The sequence below is a fragment of the Piliocolobus tephrosceles genome, chromosome 13 (assembly GCF_002776525.5).
Source record: "Piliocolobus tephrosceles isolate RC106 chromosome 13, ASM277652v3, whole genome shotgun sequence".
NCBI lineage: Eukaryota > Metazoa > Chordata > Mammalia > Primates > Cercopithecidae > Piliocolobus > Piliocolobus tephrosceles.
This window is the reverse complement of record NC_045446.1, coordinates 31,706,268-31,721,872: the sequence shown is the minus strand read 5'-3', so window position 1 is coordinate 31,721,872 and position 15,605 is coordinate 31,706,268. Positions and strand designations below refer to the sequence as shown.

At 38.6% G+C, this 15,605-nt stretch overlaps 1 protein-coding gene and 1 long non-coding RNA gene across 2 annotated transcripts in view; one reads left to right on the top strand and one right to left on the bottom strand.

Annotated features, from left to right (window-relative positions):
• The window catches only part of CCDC73 (coiled-coil domain containing 73), a 184,979-nt gene that overhangs the window by 87,082 nt on the left and 82,292 nt on the right, over positions 1-15,605 (bottom strand). Inside the window, exons 4-6 of the mRNA XM_026454068.2 lie at positions 10,630-10,701; positions 8,229-8,264; positions 7,189-7,263 (exon numbers count right to left, since the gene is read on the bottom strand). Coding sequence (XP_026309853.1) covers positions 7,189-7,263; positions 8,229-8,264; positions 10,630-10,701 — 183 coding nt within the window. The remainder of the gene's footprint in view (positions 1-7,188; positions 7,264-8,228; positions 8,265-10,629; positions 10,702-15,605) is intronic.
• LOC111554669 overlaps positions 1-15,605 on the top strand; it is a 42,970-nt gene that overhangs the window by 19,410 nt on the left and 7,955 nt on the right. Inside the window, exon 2 of the long non-coding RNA XR_002735315.1 lies at positions 10,044-10,097. This is a non-coding gene — a long non-coding RNA (uncharacterized LOC111554669). The remainder of the gene's footprint in view (positions 1-10,043; positions 10,098-15,605) is intronic.

Genomic DNA, 15,605 nt, shown 5'->3' with positions numbered 1-15,605 from the left:
AATTTCTTTTGCATTGAAAATACTCTCTATAGGGAATCATCCCTAACTCATTTTATGAGGCAAGCATCATCCTGATACCAAAGCCTGGCAGAGACACAACAAAAAAAGAGAATTTTAGACCAATATCCCTGATGAACATCGATGCAAAAATCCTCAAAAGACACTGGCAAACCGAATCCAGCAGCACATCAAAAAGCTTATCCACCACGATCAAGTGGCCTTCATCCCTGGGATGCAAGGCTGGTTCAACATATGCAAATCAATAAACGTAATCTATCATATAAACAGAACCAAAGACAAAAACCACATGATTATCTCAATAGATGCAGGAAAGGCTTTTGACAAAATTCCACAGCTCTTCATGCTAAAAACTCTCAATAAACTAGGTATTGATGGAATGCATCTCAAAATAATAAGAGTTATTTATGACAAACCCACAGCCAATATCATACTGAATGGGCAAAAACTGGAAGCATTCCCTTTGAAAACTGGCACAAGACAGGGATGCCCTCTCTCACCACTCCTATTCAACATAGTGTTGGAAGTTCTGGCCAGGGTAATCAGGCAATAGAAAGAAATAAAGGGTGTTCAATTAGGAAAAGAGGAAGTCAAATTGTCCCTGTTTGCAGATGACATGATTACATATTTAGAAAAACCCATCGTCTCAGCCCAAAATCTCCTTAAGTTGATAAGCAACTTCAGCAAAGTCTCAGGATACAAAATCAATGTGCAAAAATCACAAGAATTCCTATACACCAATAACAGATAGAGAGCCAAATCATGAGTGAACTCCCATTCACAATTGCTACAAAGAGAATAAAATACCTAAGAATCCAACGTACAAGGGATGGGAAGGAACTCTTCAAGGAGAACTACAAACCACTGCTCAAGGAAATAAAAGAGGACACAAACAAATGGAAGAACATTCCAAGCTCATGGATAGGAAGAATCAATATTGTGAAAATGGCCATACTGCCCAAGGTAATTTATAGATTCAATGCCATCCCCATCAAGCTACCAATGACTTTCTTCACAGAATTGGAAAAAACTACTTTAAAGTTCATATGGAACCAAAACAGAACCTTCATTGCCAAGATAATCCAAAGTAAAAAGAACAAAGCTGGAGGTATCATGCTACCTGACTTCGAACTATACTACAAGGCTACAGTAACCAAAACAGCATGGTGCTCGTACTGAAACAGATATATAGACTAATGGAACAGAACAGAGGCTTCAGAAATAATACCACACATCTACAACCATCTGATCTTTGACAAATCTGACAAAAACAAGAAATGGGGAAAGGATTTCCTATTTAATAAATAGTGCTGAGAAAACCGGCTAGCCATATGTAGAAAGCTGAAACTGGATCCCTTCCTTACACCTTATACAAAAATTAATTCAAGATGGATCAAAGACTTAAATGTTAGACTTAAAACCATAAAAACCCTAGAAGAAAACCTAGGCAATACCATTCAGGACATAGGCATGGGCAAGGAATTCATGACTAAAACACCAAAAAGCAGTGGCAACAAAAGTCAAAATTGACAAATGGGATCTAATTAAACTAAAGAGCTTCTGCACAGCAAAAGAAACTACCATCAGAGTGAACAGGTAACCTATAGAATGGGAGAAAAGTTTTGCAATCTACCCATCTGACAAAGGGCTAATATCCAGAATCTACAAAGAACTTAAACAAATTTTCAAGAAAAAAACAAACAGCCCCATCAAAAAGTGGGCAAAGGATATGAACAGACACTTCTCAAAAGAAGACATTTATGCAGCCAACAGACACATGAAAAAATGCTCATCATCACTAGCCATCAGAGAAATGAAAATCAAAACCACAATGAGATACCAACTCACACCAGTTAGAATGGTGATCATTAAAAAGTTAGGAAACAACAGATGCTAGAGAGGTTGTGGAGAAATAGGAATGCTTTTACACTGTTGGTGGGAGTGTAAATTAGTTCAACCATTGTGGAAGACAGTGTGGAGATTCTTCAAGGATCTAGAACTAGAAATACCATTTGACCCAGTCATCCCATTACTGGGTATATACCCAAAGGATTATAAATCATACTACTATAAAGACACATGCACACGTATGTTTATTGTGGCACTATTCACATAGCAAAGACTTGGAACCAACCCAAATGACCATCAACAATAGACTGGATTAAGAAAATGTGGCACATGTACACCATGGAATACTATGCAGCCATAAAAAAGGATGAGTTCATGTCCTTTGCAGGGACATAGATGAAGCTGGAAACCACCATTCTGAGCAAAATATCTCAAGGACAGAAAACCAAACAGCGCATGTTCTCATTTACAGGTAGGAACTGAACAATGAGAACACTTGGACACAGGGAAGGGAGCATCATACACCGGGGTGTGTCATGTGGTGGGGAGCTGGAGGAGGGATAGCATTAGGAGAAATACCCAATTTAAATGATGAGTTAATGGGTACAGCAAACCAACATGGCACACATATGCCTATGTAACAAACCTACACATTGTGCACATGTACCCTAGAATTTATAATTTAAAAAAATAAACAAATAAAAAAAATACTCTCTATATTATCCAGATAATTAAATATGTATGAATGACAACAAAACAATTTAAGAAGAATTTTTTTTTTCTTTTTTTTTTTTTTGAGACAGAGTCTCGCTCTGTCGCCCAGGCTGGAGTGCAGTGGCGCCATCTCGGCTCACTGCAAGCTCCGCCTCCTGGGTTTACGCCATTCTCCTGCCTCAGCCTCCCGAGTAGCTGGGACTACAGGCGCCCGCCACCGCGCACGGCTAGTTTTTTGTATTTTTAGTAGAGACGGGGTTTCACCATGTTAGCCAGGATGGTCTCAATCTCCTGACCTCGTGATCCGCCCGTCTCGGCCTTCCAAAGTGCTGGGATTACAGGCTTGAGCCACCGCGCCCGGCCAAGAAGGAATGTTAAAAGAACAAAGTACGTAAGCAAAATGAACATATTCTCTTACTGACTTTTTAGTAGGAAAAATGTAATATTTTTCAAGATATACCAAGAAAAAAAAATTAGGCAAAAGATGTAAGTATGACCAGTTCAAGAGACTGTAAAAAAAATTAGGTGCCTCATGTCACTTGGGCCATGACTGGATTTAATGTCAGAAGTCATTCCACAAAGTGGTGTACTGCAATGTGTCCAGAGGTTAGAGAACTGTGAAAGGGGGCTACCAAGGCTGGGAAGATGCAACTGTTGCCGTGAGTGACTTTCAAAGACCGTGATGCCTTGTGGTGCCCTTCTGAAACTCAAACAGTAATGCAGAAGTGTTCTGTTTTGGAATTTATGGTTCATAAAGTTCATGTTTTTAAAAGAGCTTGCTCTCTGGGTGTGGTGGCTCACGCCTGTAATCCCAGCACTTTGGGAAGCCAAGGTGGGTGGATCACTTGAGGTTAGGAGTACAAGACCAGCGTGGCCAATGTGGCAAAACCCCATCACTCCTAAAAATACAAAAATTAGCTGGGGATGGTAGCAGGCGCCTGTAATCCCAGCTACATGGGAGGCTGAGGCAGGAGAATTGCTTGAACCCAGGAGTTAGAAATTGCAATGAGCCGAGTGTGCCACTGTACTCCAGCCTGGGCAACACAGTGAGACTCCATCTCAAAAAAAAATTAAAGTTTGCCTGCAGCTGGCTTCCACACCTGGTGTTACGCTCAGCAAATTACATAGCTGGAAATTAAACGTTCAGTTCTACCTTGGCTCCAATTTAACATTTGGTGCTCTCTGGAGTGGGTTCCATGTGTTGAGGCTTTGCAGTTTCACTTGTGGTAAAGGCATTAGCATTTTCCATTTCTATGCAGATTTCTTTGAAGCAGAATTGATTGCCTCTTTCTTCTCTGCCTTCACAGTAGGTAGAGTTTCTTTCAAACTTCACTGAGGCATCAGTTGCTCTTTGGCAATGTCCCTTACTGTGATTATTAACTATAAGTGTGTGGCTTGAGTTTAAAAATTTTACTTGTTTGTTGCATTGATGTTCCCATGTAGTAATTTTTAGTTTGGTTGTAAAAAAAAAAAAAAAACAAAAACCCTGGGCTGAAGTAAGAATTCAAGTTGTTGTATGTTGTTTTTCTTTTTAAAACTAGTCCCAGATTTAAAAACTTGTAATAAAATTGAAACTTGAAAAAATGAAAAGAAAACAGAGAGGGGTTTTTACATTAGCTACAATGGTCATTTCTGTTTTCTCAATTCTAAAAATTTTTTTTTTAATTTTTCCAAATCATGAGAAAAAACATTTAGCTACTAGTATCATTTTAAACTGGGGTATGGTTACACTAAATTTTATAGCTATGTAAACTTCAAATAGTAAACTTGGACCTTTATTTCTTGTTTCATCAGCTTGAAAGATTATTGTTGGATATCAACCTCAACTTCTTGCTACATCATTATTTTTGTATTAACAAACTTAATAATATTTAAGTCTTACTTGGTAACCATAAGTAAGTTTTCCATACTTCATTTACAGGTTAATTCTAAAAATGTAAACCAACAGTGTTTACATTATTACAATCAATATAGGTAGCATTTAACGCATGAGTCTAACGGGGGTACTAATACATTTCCTTCTATATAGTTCTAGTGTGCTACTTGAAGAACCATTTTACTATGATCGGGACCTAAGTATCTTCTCTTTTTTACTACGTTCAAGACCTACATATATATATATATTTTTTGGAGACAGGGTCTCACTCTGTCACCCAGGCTGGAGTGTAGTGGCGCAGTCACAGGTCAATGCAGCCTCAACCTTCTGGGTTCAAGCGATTCTCCTACCTCAGCCTCCCATGTAGCTGGAGCTACAGCCACGCACCACGATATCTGGCTAATTTTTGTGTATATATTTTTTTGTACAGACGCGGTTTCACCATGTTGCCCAGGCTGTTCTTGAACTCCTGGGCTCAAGCAATTCGTCCGCCCAAAATGCTGGGATTACAGGCATGAGCCACCACGCTGGGCCTCTTCTCTTCTTACATTCCATCAATTGCTCAGAACCACATCAAATTTTAACTTGCTTTATATCTTTCTCATATAGTTATGTTTTCCCTAGAGTTTCTGATCACTACTTTTTTGTTGATAAAAAACACAAGGTTTTTTTTTTTTTTTTTTTTGAAACAGAGTGTAGTGGCCTGATCACGGCTCACAGCAGCTTCAACCTTGTAGGCTCAAGCAATTCTTCCACCTCAGCCTCTGGAGTAGCTAAGACTACAGGTGCTCACTACCACACCCAGCTAATTTTTTTTTCAATTTTTTATAGAGACAGGATCTCCCTATGTTACCCAGGCTGGTCTCGAACTCATGGGCTTACGCAGTCCTCCAGTCTCAGCCTCCCAAAATGCTGGGATTACAAGCATGAGCCACCACACCCAGCCTAGGATGTATGTTAACATTTTTCCATACTTTTCTTTGTGTTTATATATACACATACTTTTCGTTTTTTTCTGAACTATCTGAAAGTAAGTTGGAGCTAATAGGTGATTGCACCCTAAATACTTAATCATATATTTTCTAAGAATAAGAACTTTCTTTTTATAACCATAATATTATGCCTAAGATAATATTATACCTAGGTCATTACTATATTATTATACCTAGGAAAATAATTCAATAATATAATCTAATATATGGTCATATTCAAATATCCCAATTGCCCTCTCCAATTTTTTATGGCTGGTTTTATTCTTGATCCAGGATCCAGTGAAAGTTCACATATTACATATTCTTTTTTTTGAGATGGAGTCTCGCTCTGTCACCCATGCTGGAGTGTAGTGACATGATCTCCGCTCACTGCAATCTCTGCCTCCCAGATTCAAGCGATTCTCCTGTCTCAGCCTGCTGAGCAGCTGGCACTACAGGCGCCTGCTACCGTGCCTGGCTAATTTTTGTATTTTTGGTAGAGACAGGGTTTCACCATGTTGGCCAGGCTGGTTTCCAACTCCTGACTTCAAGTGATCTGCTGCCTTGGCCTCTATTATTTTAATCAAAAGTAGCTCCCCTTTCTTTTTTCATGACACTGAAGTTTTTTTTGTTTTGGTTTGGTTTGAACTTTTAGGTTCAAGGGTACATATGCAGGTCTGTTATACAGGTAAATTGCATGTCACGGGGGTTGGTTGTACAGCTGATTTTACCACCCAGGTAATAAGCAGAGAACCTAATAGGTCCTTTTTTGATCCTCACCTTCCTCCCATCCTTCATGCTCAAGTAGGCCCCAGTGTCTATTGTTTCCTTGTTTAACAATGAAGTTTTTTGAGTCCAGCCTAGATGTCTTATAGCATGTGCCACACATTGTGATTGTGTCAATTGTTTCATCATAATTAGATTTCAAATAATATTTTTGGCAAGAAAATTACATAGGTGAAGTTCGGTCCTCCTTATTGCATAACAACAGTGGATCCACGGAAAAGCTGTATCATTAACATTGCTAGACTCGATCACTTGATTAAAGTGGTGACCTTCAGGATCCTTCTAATGTACAAATACATTTTGCTCTTTGTAATTAATGTTATCTGTTTGAAATTGCATGAATATTGTCTTCCCAACAATCATTATTCCACTAATTACTTCATTTTACTTTGTGTCTTCCCCACTAGGCTAAGCTTCACAAGGGCAGAGATTTTTGTCTTGTTTATCATTGCTGTATCCTCAATGCTGAGAAAAGTGTTTGTACATAGTAGACCCTCAATATATATTGAATGAATCATCGTTAGTTAAATACTTCTGTATTCTCTAAGAGACTATGAACAACTTAAGGACAAAGGTAGTGTTTTCTTAGTTTTTGTATTTGTAGAAAATAAGCACAGTACTTAGCACATAGTAAAAATTCTATCTATTTTAATTTTTAAGGACCATGGGTAAGTCAGTTACAATATATATGCCTTACTCATTTTCCTTATGTATAAAATGTTAAAAATGCATCTACTTAACTATATTAATAAGATATACTAAAAATTATTTTAATATTTCTTTTTAAAGTAAAATATGGTAAAGCAAAACTCCTAATTTTAAAACAAGGCTCTCAGGAAAAAGTATTAAATTATGTAATACATTAAATATAAATTTCTGTCAGCTTTTCTTTGTAGCTTACATATCTAAAGGCATTTTACTGATAAAATGCTAAAATACCAAACTACTTTTTAAACAGTACATACTTATTTTTACCTGTAGTGCTTTTAATGTTTCCTTCAATCCTTCTATTTCTTTTTCCTTTATTTCTGTAGCAAGCTGATATTTTCCCTTTAAGTAAAAAACTGTATTTCAGTATTTTCCAATGTAAATGATAATACAAAAGGGTAAAATATAAGAGCTCAAGAACGAAAATCTCTATTTTAAACCAAATATTTCACAGGCTTTAACCTTCTATCTGTGCGACAAATTACACTTCTAATGATTTCAAAATATAAAATTACAATAAGACCTTTATATGGTTACAATGATCATGAAATAGAATATCTTATTATAATGACAAATCATTTTATCAGTAGAGCATCCTACCCGAGAACTTACAGACACTTTATAATTACTTAATTCATACAACTAGAATAAATACATTCTAATTAATAAGATACAGATGCATTTGTCTAATGAATATAAAAATATGGGAGAATTTTTTACAGAAGATCTTTGGCTAAAAATAAACTATAAGTGATTACTACTAACGGTATGTTCATTGAGATAATAAAAACATGTATTAACTATTAAATAGCTAGAGAAAATATTTAATGTCAGATAAATTTCTAGGTTTGTTGGAGCTTTATCCCCTTTGCCAGTTGGTCTGCACCCAGTTGCAAGTCATTTCCATATTTTTTAAAGACAGTAATTCCAGTGAAAAAGCACTAAAAACATACCATGGTTAATAGAAACACTGCAGTAGAATGGTAAGAACATTAATTTGGGACCTGAAGAGGTCTGGGTTCTAATCCCAATTTTGCCACTTCAAAGTGAGACCTTTGGCAAGTCATTTAGTCTTGTTAGGCCTCCGTATTCTGAACTGTAAAATGACGGAAGTGAAGTAACATGATTATATCTTCAGTCCTTTCTAAGATTTTAAGCAGTTAACCACCTCCATTAGTTTGTTACTAATGCTCTTTTCTCTTATGGTAAACAACAGATAATAAAAGGCATTTAGCTATGTTTTAAATTATTTTGTAAAAATAAATACCTTTTAATAGATAGAAAATTTTTTTAAAAATTATAAATACCTTTTCTTCTTCCAGGGCATACATCTTCATTTGCAACTGATAAACAATTTTAAAAATTAAAATAAAGGGAGATAAACTGTTAACAGTGATCTACACTGGTCACTGACACTAAAGAAACACTTTATATTGTTTGAAATGGAAATAATGTGAACGTTATTTTCAGATTCGGAAAATAAATAATAATGATATAAAACCAGAAAAAAAGCCAGTCACTAAAGTAAATGAACTTTGTATTTATTTATTTGAGATGAGGTCTTGCTATGTTGCCCAGGCTGTACTCCAACTCCACGGCTCGAGGGATCTCCCACCTCAGCCTCCCAAGTAGCTGAGACTAGAGGCACACACCACTACACCCAGTTCAAAATTAGCAATTTAATCACACTGATCAGAGACACCAATTATCCTTGAAAGTTTTGTTTTTTCCTCCAGAAGTTTTTCTTAAATGTCTGAATATTTTGCCATCCACTCCTAAATCACAGCTTTTATCATTTTCCAAAGGTAAAATTTTATAAATCAGTATCATTTGTATTATCATTGACAATATTTATGCAGCCTAACAAATTAGGACCTGTTTAAAAAAATAATAACATTTTAAAGGCCAGGCATGGTAGTTCATGCCTGTAAACCCAATACTTTGGGAAAATTTGTGCAGCCTAACAAATTAGGACCTGTTTAAAAAAATAATAACATTTTAAAGGCCAGGCATGGTAGTTCATGCCTGTAAACCCAATACTTTGGGAAGCTGAGGCGAGAGAATTGCTTGAGCCCAAGAGTTTTGAGACCAGCCCGGGCAGTATAGTGAGACTTCCTTGACAAAAAAGTCCCAGCTACTTGGGAGGTGGGAGGATTGTTTGGGTCCTGGAGGTGGAGATTGCAGTGAGCTGAGATCACGCTACTGCACTCCAGCCTGGGCTACAGGGCGAGACTGTCTCTAAATGAATAAATAAAAATAATGACATTTTAGAACAGAAAAACTAAAGTACACACACCAAAGGAAAATTATGAAATACTCTAAGCAACACAAGAGTATTAGGCAAAATTTTGTGAGACGGAGTCTTGCTCTGTCGCCCAGGCTGGAGTGCAGTGGCGCGATCTCGGCTTACTGAAAGTTCTGCCTCCTGGGTTCACACAATTCTCCTGCCTCAGACTCCCAAGTAGATGGGACTACCGGTGCCTGCCACCACGCCCGGCTAATTTTTTCTTTTGTATTTTCAGTAGAGACGGGGTTTCACCGTGTTAGGCAGGATGGTCTCGATTTCCTGACCTTGTGATCCACCCGCCTTGGCCTCCCAAGGTGCTGGGATTACAGGCAAGAGCCACCGCGCCCGGCCTCCTATTTCCTTTTTCACACTCCTCACATTCAAGATCCCTTTCTTTAAACACACACACACACACACACACACACACACACACACACACACACACACAAATTAAAAAACAAAGAACCCAAGAGCACTTTCTCCTCTACCCTTCAGATATCTGAGTATCCTTATCTTGCCCAAAGTCCTTTGTGACAGCAGAGATGTGGACTTGCTCTTTCCTAGAGAATACTATGCTACACTTTGGGCTTTTGCTTCCCTAACCTTCAATTAAAACTCCCATAACCTTGGTTAGGCCTAGCTCAGATTAAAGGAAGAAAGCCATTTGCTTAAAAAAATTCATACATCTACACACACTTGTATTATAAAGATGAAGATAAATACAGGAAAGGAAAAATGAAGACAAAATAATGATGTGAGATAGAGATAAGGAAACTTTCAGAGGATATTTTACATGAGCACATTTTCTTAAACTATTACAATATTTTCTTACTAGGAACTGAAGAGAAATTTTAGTCAAGAAGAGCTACAGAATTCAAATTAGCTGAAGGTATGTACAGTGATTTATGTCTTGATTTTTTTCTCATTTTTGTACTGCTATTAGTTACTGATGACTGATATTTATGGAGGCTACAGTGCATAATAATCATCTCTTCTAATCCTTGACATCTCCCTACTTGCATCTCAGATTTTGATCATAATGTTATAACTCTAGTTTGGTAAAAGGGTACTATGGAAGAGGCAAGAGCCTAGGAAGTTCTACTAAAAGAAAGAGGAAAGTGGAAAGAAAGAACAACACACACATCCCACTCACCTAAATTATTTAGGACAGATGAAAATATATCTCCATCTCCAAGAAAATAGTTTTCCCAATTTCCCTCCCTAACAAACTCATTCTACTACTTTCCATTTTATTGTCAGTTGTGATTAAAAATTATTTTATTCATTTTCTACTTCCCATAATATCTTGTTCTCCTTTTTGTCTTTGGTGAGTATGGAGAACAGCTTGCCATAATATTCATGGGAGGGGGAGGAAATGCAATATTTAAAATGGTAGTATTTGTCTATCCTTATGAAATTACCTGCTTTTTAAAAACTGCCATTGCTTTCTTGTGTTGCTCTGCCAATGTTTCCTTTTGATTCTGAAGAGTTTCCTGTTTTAAAAATTATGACAAGTTAAAATATACATTCTAGCAACTCTCTTTCAGCTTTAAATCTTAACTGGGTTCACAATTTAAAGTTAACCATACCTTTTACATATATTATTTTGTGCTCCTGGAATTCCACGTTAAACCAATTTTATGATTATTTTTTGAGACAGGGTCTCACTCTGTTGCCCAGGCTGGAATGCAGTGGCACAATCACAGCTCACTGCAGCCTCAACCTTCCCGGGCTCAGGTGATTCTCCTGCCTCAGCCTCTCTAGTAGCTGGTATTACAGATGTCTGCCACCATGCCCGGCTAATTTTTGTATTTTTTGTAGAGACAGGGTTTTGCCATGTTGCACAGGCTAGTCTCAAACTCCTGGACTCAAGTGATCCACCCACTTCGGCCTTCCAAGATGCTGGGATTACAGGCATGAACCACTGTACCTGGCCCAATTTTATAATTTTTTAATTGTCATAGAATCATCACATAAGCATTTTGCTTTATGTTGCTTTTTTCATGGAAAAAAACCACATTGCTTCTAAAATTTTTAAACTTTGGACGTTATTTGCTCCAAAGCATTCCCTAAGAAAAATATCTTTTAACCAAAAGTAATTAAAATTAACAAATTAACAGTCCTAGTATACAAACAGACTATTGTCTTAGAGTTTCAAAACAACAACAATAACAACAAAAACCAGTTTTATGATCTAAGCAGAAATGCTTACCTGGCAACATATACACCTTTAAGTTCATTGGAATAAATTTTTACTACCACAGAGAAATTCTGAAAAAAAATCTATATATGATTCCATTTCTTTTTTTCTCCTTTTGGTGGAAGTTGCATGTTTGGTTCTTTCTATTCTAGATGACTTTAACGTTCTTCTATTTTTATCAAAGTTAGTAATTCTCATCATTTAAAAATTAGGTCTAAAAGTGGCAACCACTTTCAAATTTTTCTGCTGTTTGCTCCAGATTTCTAAATAATACATTGAGTTAGCAATTTAAAAAGTTTATCTTTTGACCTCTTATTGATGACAGTAGTGGCCCATCTGGAGCCACCGTTGTGAGGATGCCAGCTGCAGCAAGGGAGGTGCAGCCAGGGCTACGGCTCTGCGAAGTCATATGGGGCTGGGAACAGGTGATCCCAGCAGGAGCCCTGCACCCTACTAAGTTGGCGGAGCAGGAGCCCATGCTCTCAGGTGCAGCTACAGCTGTCCGGCCACAGCTCTAAACCCTGGTATCCCTGCACTCTGCACTCTCTGTGTGGTGGGTGGCAGATAGGGGAAGCCCCCTTGAAGCTGAAGCTTAAAGTACCTGTTTCCACTCCCTGGCCTCTCCCTGCTCTCCATGTCTGCTCCACTGTGGAGCAAAGTTGTGGACATGTCCTGATAGCCGAGCCTGGGCACTGTCGCAACCAGGACAGGTATATGCACACTTGGGGCAGTGCAAGAAGGAAAAAAGAAATGGAATCATACCAGACCCTGGCTGCCTTGGCTCCCCCTGGAAGCTGCTTCTGAGGGTGAAACTTAGGGCACCAATGAACACAGGAGGGAGGCCAGAGGGCTCAGGGTGGCTCAGCGTGGGCCCGTGGGTACCCCTTGGGATGGACAGCCTGGGTGCTACAAACAGCATGTTGATGGCGACAGGAGGTGCCCCTAGACAGGAAGGGATGTCCCCAGAGAAACCCCACCTTCAAGCCACAGATGGCCTGAAGCCTGGGGACCAGGGCTGCCAGTTCCAGGTGAAGTGGTGGCAGGGGAGTGAGAACTTTCTTGATGCCTTTGGCCAATCAAGTGGTATTTTCTGGACCCACCCATGGGCCAATCAGCACACACTTCCTCCACTCTGAGCCCATAAAAACTCTGGACTCAGTCAGACTCAGACACTTATCTGCACTACCTGCCTGCAGAAAGGAGCTGCCCATTTCAGGTTTCCTCTCCACTGAGAGCTATTTGGTCACCCAATAAAGTTCTTCTCTGCCTTGCTCACCCTCCAGTTGTCAGTGTAACCTCATTCTTCCTAGACATGGGACAAGAACTCAGAACCCACCAGACGGCAGGAGCCAAAGAAGCTGTAACACTTTCCTGGCGGGCTTGCCAAGCTGCAGGTGGGAGCTAAAAGGGCTGTAACACTATAGCTCCTCAGCCTCTGCCAGTGCTGGCTAGGCCAGCCCAGGAACTGTGGGCCAAAGCAGGGCAGCAGGACTGAAATAGCTGTAACACAAACAGGCCGAAACACTCCCCATTGCTTGCCACACTGCAGGTGACTAGAGGAAGAGAGGGAGCCCTTCTGCGAGCACAGACCTCAGGGCTCCCCAGGAGAGAGCTGTGATGCTTTGGGGCTCTGCAGTTCCTAGCATCTCCAAGCTTTTGGGCACCACCACATTCCCCTCATCCAGACACTGGTGCCTGCAGTAGAAGCTGCTTGCAGTATGTCTGGTCCAGTCATAGCCTCACACAGAGCTGGCACCTGTGCCGGCACCTGGAGCTGCCTGCCCTGCCACAGCAGCTGGCATGCCTGGCTGTGCACAGCAGCCGGACCCCAGGTTCACTCGCTCACACACCCCTCGCCACTCTGTGCCTGGCTTGGTCTTGGCAGGCATGGGATCTGAGCCAGTATTGTGAGCCAAGTGCAGCCTGCCAGGTCAAGTGAATGGAACAACCCCAGCAGGTGTGAACAAAACTCAAGCAGAGACACCGCCAGCCACAGAGGTTTTTGGCTTGTGAAGTGACACCCAAAGGATCCTGTGACACTATAATGATAGTTGGAAGTTTAACTTTCTTATACAACTATTACCCCATAGCTCCTCCCCTATTCTTCCAACAGAGTTATATCAAAATTGGCTTAAATTAATAGTCAGTATTTACACTGTTATGACTATGTAATTATTATGTAATATTGAGTCACATAGTATGCCATGATTACATTTTTATTCTCATACAACTCTGTTTTTCTGCAGTTAGTAATTTAAAATATTATAATTCCCATAGCTAATTTTAAAAAATAATACTGTCTGTACTCAGATCTATATCAGCTGAAAAAAAAACTGAATGAAAAAGGCAAAGTGAGAACATCCGAAGAATGACTTAAAAGTCTCAAACCATTTAGGAAACCAGGCAGATTTAGAAAAACTGTAGATGTTTGACTAAATCTTTCAGAGGCTATCCTCAAAGTTCTTCCTGTGAAAATAAAGTTGACTCTAACCACATCTGCAAGGACAGAAGGAAAGAATGAGTCCATTGGAGACTTCAGGGATAGGTTCCTTGAGGAGCAGATTCTGAAGATGTGACCTCCAGCTCTTTCCTCACTTTTTGTGAACAGCCTTAAATACAGAAGCAGGGAATTTAATATGTAACAAATTTGTAATGATAAATAGCTCTACTAGTAGATCTCCAAATCCACTTCAAAAAAAGGCTTAGAACACAAATAAAATAAACTAATGGCTTCACAGATAAAATAACTAAATGCTCCCACTATAGTCGTCAAGCACTAGAGAAGGGTGCCTCTTGGTAAGACACCTATAAATACTTATACGCAGAAAGTACATTAGAAAAATAATTGTCATGGTCTAGCCAAGAAAATAAAGGAAAAAATCAGTGAGCAAATCAATGACACTGCTATGGGGAGAAATCGTGTATTCAGTTTCTCATTTTATTCTCAAACTTGCAAAGAGAAATTTCTCTAAATATTAAAAGTAACCTCTCCCTTGGAGTCAATGAGCTACTCAGACAGGTGTATCTCAAATAATCCACAGATATTCTCCCTGTTTCAGCCTGTTAAATGCTAACCTCAGATCCCCAAATGAGAAATATTATTTTCCTTTATGACATCATGCCCATCAAATTAAAAGATAGGGATCTATTATGTAAACAAAATTGCAAAATTAAGTTCTCTCTTGCTTTTTTTTTTTCTTTCTTTTTCCCCCTCAGATTCCTGATGACTTTCCTGGTCATAATCAGATCATAGCTAATTTGGATATTGACTTACTGGTAATTTTGTGTATGATCAAACCAAAGTGAAGATCTCCATGAAGTGGCACCTTTGTGGGCAAAAAGTTTTACTGATATTGGCAGTAAGGTTCAGATCCACCCATCTAAACCTCTACCTAAGTTTACAAAATACCTCTAAAACCAGATACTAAAGAACTAAAGCCAATAGTCCAAAGCCCTAATAGAGAAAAGAAGAGTCATACCTTATGAGTATGACTGGTATAAAAATAGGCACAGTAAAAATAAGTCAGTCTTTAAACAATGTTGTTTCCCAGTCAAAAAACCCAATGAATGAGGATAAAGATTTGTTCAAGACCTAAGACCATAAATAAAATGAACATTTTACCCACTTCTTTGTAGTACTGAGCCCAAGTACTATTTTTAACTTCAGTGCTACCCAAAGCTACTTTCTTTTTTTAACCACTATAGATAGGTGTTGCACTTTCTACAGTATCGCTTTAGATCAAGATAGTCAACACCTAATTAGTTTTTTCCTGGGAAAGTAAAAAATTTACCTGGACAGTGATGCCTCAGGGATTTACTGAGGAACTTTAAGGATATTAAATTTACCTGTAACACTATACTTGTGTAATAATGGGGACAAGTTTTTTCTATGTTCTAAAGATGAGGAGAGTTGTAAGACTGATTCCATTTATCAACTTACTGTTTTAGCAAGGTCATGAAAATTCCAAAAAAAGTTTAGAAGTTTGTCAGAACAAAGCACATTATTTAGGGTATGATTAATCTCAAGGGGGTAAATGTATCACTCCTGATGAATTATAAACCATTCAATACTTCCAAGGCTGGTTACTAAGAGACAATTAAGAATTTTTCTGGGTTTCACTGGTTACTTCAGACAATAGGTTCCAAACATTTCTGAAATCACCCCACCTCTATATAATTTACGTGCTCAATAATGGA